Source organism: Rhamphochromis sp. 'chilingali', assembly GCF_963969265.1.
Source record: "Rhamphochromis sp. 'chilingali' genome assembly, chromosome: 17".
Taxonomy (NCBI): Eukaryota; Metazoa; Chordata; class Actinopteri; order Cichliformes; family Cichlidae; genus Rhamphochromis; species Rhamphochromis sp. 'chilingali'.
This window is the reverse complement of record NC_137944.1, coordinates 3,562,641-3,569,899: the sequence shown is the minus strand read 5'-3', so window position 1 is coordinate 3,569,899 and position 7,259 is coordinate 3,562,641. Positions and strand designations below refer to the sequence as shown.

Below are 7,259 nucleotides of genomic sequence, written 5' to 3'. Positions count from 1 at the left end.
AAGATAAGTGCTACGTATATTGACATGAAGAAATATAATGGAGTTTGGCCCACGAAGTTACTTTTTTTTGTTAGAGAGGATTTGTTTGTTGTTGAGCTCAATGTTAAAATGCTTTCTTTAAAAAGCAAAAAAATATTTAATATGAAGGCAATATGAGCAGAGAGTACAAACATGTTGAGGGATTGGTTGTGTTAGTTCAGTGAGAGTTATTTGTAAAGAAAACAATTTTCACTAGCAGTCAAAACCTAATGTGTACACTTATATCTGCATTTTCATTTTAGTTAAATATGAACAAAAATGATAGCAGAGGTGCTGCCATGTGTCTGGCCAGAAAGAAAGTACCAAGTACAAATTTAAGTACCAGTAAAAGGCTTCAGTTAGTTAGTGAGAAAAAAAATGTGTGTTCACGTTTGGAGTTTTGTCTTGTTATACAATATTTAAAATTCAAAAACAAACAAAACACTGCATTTCCAGAATTATTTGTGGGTGTTTTCTTGTTTGTTTGTACTACTTGAACCCTAAAGTATCCCTCACATGAGATGACAGTGCCAGCAGTGGCCCACGGCTCATTTCAATTTGAGACCCTTAGAGTCTACACGCTTCTGACAGTTGTAAATAAACGTTGGGCTATGCATCCAATAGCACAGCAACTATGTGGCATCTTCGAGTTAAACTCGAAGCGATCAAAGCCGGGAGGGCAAAGGACCGCAGTACCGTTTTGTCCTCCAGGTGGGCGTGGCTCTGGCGTCACATAAAATATATGAAGTGATAGGTAACTGCGTTGCTGTATTGGAGAGTGGTTGGTTTGGGGGAGGACTAGTTTGACTTTAAGGTGCAAATAAATATGCAAGCGTGGCAACATAAGTTTGAATTCTGCCAAAAAAACATTTTTATTCAGAATCAGCGCACAAGTGGAAATCATGCCATGTCAATTGAAGTTGAGAATTTTTCGTAACCTGAAAGGCAAAGTGTACTTCATGGACAGCTTTTGTCAACTGTGTTAAAAGCAATTCCGTTAGTGAAAATGTGAGCTTATAAAAGGAACTGTTACGTTCGCCATGTTAACATCACAAACAATCTAATGAAGTAATTGCTGGTAGTCAGGTCAGCCAACAGCGAGTTCGTCCCAGCGACAACAGCGGAATAAACTCGGCGCCTCTCCCACAGCCTCATCTCTATCTGCAGCAGTAACACCTCCACCGCCACGATCCGCGTGCAGCCGCTCCGCGTCACGGTACTGTACCGGCTTCTGCGTAGAATTCAACACAACTCAACCCCCCCTCTTCCTCTAGCCGGGAGCAACACAGGACCTACGACGTCCAGTTGCTCCAGTCCCGCCAACCCGGGTGGAAGTGGCTCGGACGGCAACCTGGTCCACAGGCAGAGAGTGTCACCGCTGTACAGCAGGAGCTTGCCTGTTCCCAAAGGTAACCGCTTCCTGTCTAGCAAATGAAGTTTATCCTAAATGCACCCATCATCGTTTAGCTTCGTGCTATGCTAAGTGGTGTTCAGTCACCTACTGAGCGACCGCCAAACCAAAGTAGCTTGACAAATCGGGCAATAGAATGGTTTCGACGATAAATGAATAAATGCGTCCTTTGATTAAAAAAAAGACCCAACCTGTTTCCGAATAGTTACGTTCCACCCTCGCGTTCGGCCTATGTGTAGGCCCCTGTTCAGTACCGGAGAAAATAAAATACTTAATTTTTCATGCTGTTCGAAAAGCGGGGGCCGCGTTGTGTTTTGGTGACTCAAAATACCGAGGAAAGGGAACAAACAGTCGAAGCAACTCCTAAATTACTTAATTTCATGTGAAATGGACTTGCGCCAAATTCAAGATTTCATTGTCATAATTCAGACAAAGGCCGGGAGTGTTTGTTTAAAGCCAGTATAGCATTTATTATAACACATTTCAATAGCTAGCTGTAGTTTAGCGCACCATCCCCCTTGTAGCAAAGTCAGAGCTCACCACACTCGGGAGCTATGCTAGGCTAGTTGCTAGCACTCTACGTGTGTCGTAATGCAGTCGACCTATCTGATGCTGGATGCTAGAAATAGCAAAGAGGTACATCATCGCCATATGTTCGCCATAGTTGGGTTGTTATCGTCCGAAGTTAAATACTATTTCAGCTCCGCCCATGCGTTCAGTTTTATTGTTGGGGCACTGTATAGCAACTATTTAAAATCAATAACTTGATATTAGCTGATAAACAGGATTTCTACGGTACATTGTGACGAGGTAACGACGTCAGGCTGTAGACTCCAGTGTGGTGGCGATGATGCAGCTGCTCTGTCGAAGATAAACACGACTCTCTGATCTGAGTGTTATCGATGGTTATCCAGATTTCCATCAAACAGTTTTTTTATTCATCTGCTAAATGTACCTGTTTGCTGTCAGTGGAAGGGAAATAAAATATGTTGTCAACTGACTGTATTTAGGTCTTTTGGTAATTGGGGCCTAAGAGACAAACGGAAACTATGAGCAAGTAGGCTAGTCTCTTCATCATCCATGTCTCTGTCTACACGCCAGTATTTATCAGGCTCATGTGCAACACAGACACATGAAACATGTCATGATTATTTCAGTTAGCCTGGCTAATCTCTCTGGAGTGGGTTATTACATGATGTTATCTACACTTGACGTAAATATCACTGCTGAAATCCAGGGTGTTTTGTCTGGGGGCCTAAATATGCCATAAACAATCATTATTTCTTTAGTGACATTGTTTAGCTATTGCTCTGGTTATTACTTACATTTTTGGGGTGTAAATTTTATTTCCTTTAATATTAAAGGAAATCAAATGACCCCTGGGCAATTAGTAACCAGTGGTGTATATTGCAGAGAGATATTGGTGTTGGCATAGACTAACCATAGGCCAGGCATAGACTAACCTGGCCTGTACGAAATTTTTCATAGTTTTTACATTTCATCATTATATCCGGAAGTGTTCGGTAGGGGCGGCAGCACGGTGGCATGGTGGTTAGCACTGTTGCCTCACAGCAAGAAGGTCCTGAGTTCAATTCCACCATCAGGCTGGGGTCTTTCTGTGTGGAGTTTGCATGTTCTCCCCGTGTTTGCGTGGGTTCTCTCCGGGTACTCCGGCTTCCTCCCACCGTCCAAAGACATGCAGCTTGTGGGGATAGGTTAATTGGATAATCCAAATTGCCACTAGGTGTGAATGTGCGAGTGAATGTGAGTGCGAATGGTTGTCTGTCCCTATGTGTTAGCCCTGCGACAGACTGGCGACCTGTCCAGGGTGTACCCCGCCTTTCGCCCTATGACAGCTGGGATAGGCTCCAGCGCCCCCCGCGACCCTGAAAAGGATAAGTGGAAGCGAATGGATGGTGTTCGGTAGGGTTTAGGTCAGAACTGCAAACAGGCCATTCAATCCTCTCCATTCCCAAATTCTGGAAATGTGTTGTCGTCTTGGAGTTCGGTCCAAACTGTGAAGCTATAGGAATGCCACTGGTTGCAGAATCCCTTTCTTCCTATGTTGCTGCATTGAGATTGACAATAATGACCAAGCCTCGATTTTCCAGTGCAGGAGATGCCACCCCCCACCATCCCACTGTCACAAACCGACTCCTGTGGCGTTCAAAGGATGGCTGTATAGCAAAGGCAGCAGTACTGATTAGCACCTGGTTGTCAGCACTTGAGAGCATTTGTCACCACATGGGGTACCAGAAGCAAGAGTCATTAACACATTATATTATTTTTTTTATGTAGTTCATATATATTAATGTAAACACAAACACAGTGGGTAAAATAAGTATTCAACACATGACCAATTTTCTACGTAAATGTATTTCTAAAGGTGCTATTTACATGAAATTTTCACCGGATGTTAGTAACAACCCATCCAATCCACACATGCAAAGAAATCAAACCATAAATCTCCATAAATTATGTGTAACCATGAGAAATGACTAGGGATGGGTACCGGTATCGTTTCTGACATAAACGGTAGTAACCAGACTGAAAAGCAGCGTGCATTTCGGTGCTTTATTTTTTTTACTGAGATGTGATACGCTTCAGATTCTAGCCAATCATTTTACGTTTCCAAGGATAGTAGGCGGGCCCAGGTACATACGTTCTTTTAGAGCAGCGCTAAAAATGCCCAAGGCGAAGCGGTCAAAAGTCTGGCTGTACTTCACAGCAAAAGATGCAAACTCAGCAGCCTGCAACAAGTGCTTTACGGTGATACTGTGCAAAGGAGGTAACTCCTCGAATCTGATGAAACACCTGGCGACGCATAGCATTATGTTAAAAGCCGAGAAATGCACCGTATTTGATAGCTTGCTGCGAGACCTCACACCGAGCACATCTACTGCGGGTGTGGTGCCTGTTATCAGACCCGGAGTTAGCAACATCCCCCAAGAACCCGAAGAGGAGAGTCCTGGCCCCTAGCCCTGCCAGTGTAGCAGAAATGATGAGGATGATGATGGCAGCAGCAGCCGTTCTTCTCTGAGTAGCTTAATGTTGTTCGTGTGTAATTTACGTTGAGTAGGCTAACCACGTTATTACTAGGGGTGGGGGGAAAAAATCGATACTGTGTAGTATCGTGATATTTTGTTTGCTAATAATGTATCGATACAGGGACAGCAGAAATCGATATTTTGTTACAAAAGTTTTTGTAGACTGGAACATGCTCTGACTTCAGAGCACGTTGATCCTTTTTCTGAGCAAGAATCCTGACATTCCTTCACTGTCCAAATGTGTTTAACTTTTTTTTTGGCAGCAATAAACTAAATTTAAGACATGTTTTATTTTAATTAAGTTAAACTTTTTTATTTAATGTAAAATTATATTTTGTTTTAATTTACTTTCAAATTCTTCAGTTGCTGAATGGGCTGCATAGTTTTCATAAATTGCATAGTTCAGAATAGCTATAATTGTACCAGATGGTTGCATTCAGTTAAGTTGGACTAGACTGTAATACAAACCGTTCAGTTTGTCAACAATAAAACTGACTGAAATGAGAGAAAGACTGAGTGTGAGACTTTGATATTAGATAAAATGAATATTGATAAAGTTTACCTTTATGTACAGAATCTGAATATCGCAAAATATTTTAAAAAAATTGCAATAATATCGTATCGTGCGTTAAGTATTGTGATAATATCGTATCGTGGGATGTATGGTGATTCCCACCTCTAGTTATTACATTAATGCACGTAAGGTGAACTAGCAAACACCGTCATAGCTACATGCGGCTGTCTTCTTGTTTGATGGCAGATACTCCCTTCACCCTGGCCAAAAAGGCTAAAATGACCAAAGAAAAAGTGGAAAACAGTTAAACATGAGAGGTTTTGGACAAAGTTTGTGTTTTTTCCATTGTTTAAGCACTGCTTCCAGCCAAGAGTGATGCCATATATGCTCTATAGCTGCAGAAAAGGCTAACATTGTTATCTTTTTACAAAAAAAACAGCTGAACATGAGAGGTTTTTGGACCAATTTTGTGTTCTTGATTCTTTAAGCACCGGTTTGAGCACCGTTTAAGCACCGGCACCGTTTCAAAAGTACCGGTTTGGTACTGGTATCGGATAAAACCTAAATGATACCCATCCCTAGATATTATACATGGTTATGCTCAGGATGTGTCAGCCCATTTCTACTGGAAATGCCTTTCTACTGGAAATGCCACGCGCACCACGCAGGACTCCAATGCTGAAGAAAATGCATGCTCATAAGTACATTTAAAGTTAACAGAACAAGATTTAGACAAGCCTGTGAAATTCTGGGAGAATATAGCCTGGTCAGATGAGACCAAATCTGACTGCACATTATCCCCAAAACACCATAGAAACAGTGAAGTTTGGAAATGGGAATAACATGGCAGGGGGCTGTTTTTTAGCATACGGAACTGGAACTAAGGCTCAGAGTTCATAGAAGGGGGCCATCAAACCTTCCAGATTTGAAGACTTTGTGGGATAGGCAACTCCAGGCCTCGAGGGCCGGTGTCCTCCAGGTTTTAGATGTGTCCTCAACCCAACACAGCTGATTTAAATGGCTAAATGACCTCAACATGTCTTGAAGTTCTCCAATGAATGAACTCATCATTTGATTCAGGTGTGTTGACCCAGGGTGAGATCTAAAACCTGCAGGGCACTGGCCCTCGAGGCCTGGAGCTGCCCACCCTTGGTGTAGAACAATGGGCCAAAACCACACCTGAGCAATACAGGATGCATCTTAAAGCAGTCATCACCGACAAAGGTTTTTGTACAATGTTTTAAATACATTTCAGTAAGCGTGTTAAATAGCCTTTTTCTGTGTCATTTCTCACTGTTACATATAATTTATGGACGTCTGTGATTTGTTCTTTGCACGTGTGGATTGTATGGGTTGTTACAACATCTGGTGAGAATTTCATGTTAATAGCACTTTTAAAAATATATTTACTTAGGCATGTTCAGTATTTTATTTACTTGCTCTGTTTATGTGTGCAATCCATGAAGCTCTCTGTGCACTAACCTTAAGCTAATCTAAAATAATGCAGAAATAGTCACTCCCTTGTGCAGGTCGGGTTTGTTATTGAAGTCTGAGACAAATTCATCCACATGTGGCAAGTCAGGATTCAGGATCAGCCGTAGCTATCAGGTTCTGTAGCTACATTACAAGTTTTTCAGATCTGAAGCAATACACCATCTGGGTACTAGGGATGGGTATCGTTTAGGTTTTATCCAATACCGGTGCCAAACCGGTACTTTTGAAACGTGCCGGTGCTTAAACGGTGCTCGAACCGGTGCTCGAACCGGTGCTTAAAGAATGGAGAACACAAACTTTATCCAAAAACCTCTTATGTTTTTATTTTTAGCAGTCTCTTTTTTTCTGCAAAATGATAACCAAGTTAGCCTTTTCTGTTGATACAACATACCTCCTTTGGTTGGAACTGGTGTTTAAACAATGGAAAATACAAACTTTGTCCTAAAACCTCTCATGTTCAGCTGTTTTTTCTGTAAAAAGATAACAATGTTAGCCTTTTTTGCAGCTGTAGGGCATATATGGTATCACTCTATCAAACAAGAAGACAGCCGCATGTAACTACGACGGTGTTTGCTAGTTCACCATACATGCATTAATGTAATAACGTGGTTAGCCTACTCAACGTAAATTACACACGAACAACATTAAGCTGCTCACGCAGAGAAGAAAGGCTGCTGCTGCCATCATCATCCTCATCATTTCTGCTACACTGGCAGGGCTAGGGGCCAGGAGTCTCCTCTTCGGGTTTTTGGGGGATGTTGCTAACTCCGGGTCT

The 7,259-nt window shown here is 42.0% G+C and overlaps 1 protein-coding gene across 1 annotated transcript in view; it reads left to right on the top strand.

Annotated features, from left to right (window-relative positions):
• Positions 1-1,147: 1,147 nt before the first annotated feature.
• The window catches only part of glcci1a (glucocorticoid induced 1a), a gene marked incomplete at its 5' end in the record, with an annotated part of 30,490 nt that continues 24,378 nt past the window's right edge, over positions 1,148-7,259 (top strand). The window contains one exon of the mRNA XM_080864039.1: positions 1,148-1,427. Within this exon, the coding sequence (XP_080720165.1) occupies positions 1,148-1,427 (280 nt within the window). The remainder of the gene's footprint in view (positions 1,428-7,259) is intronic.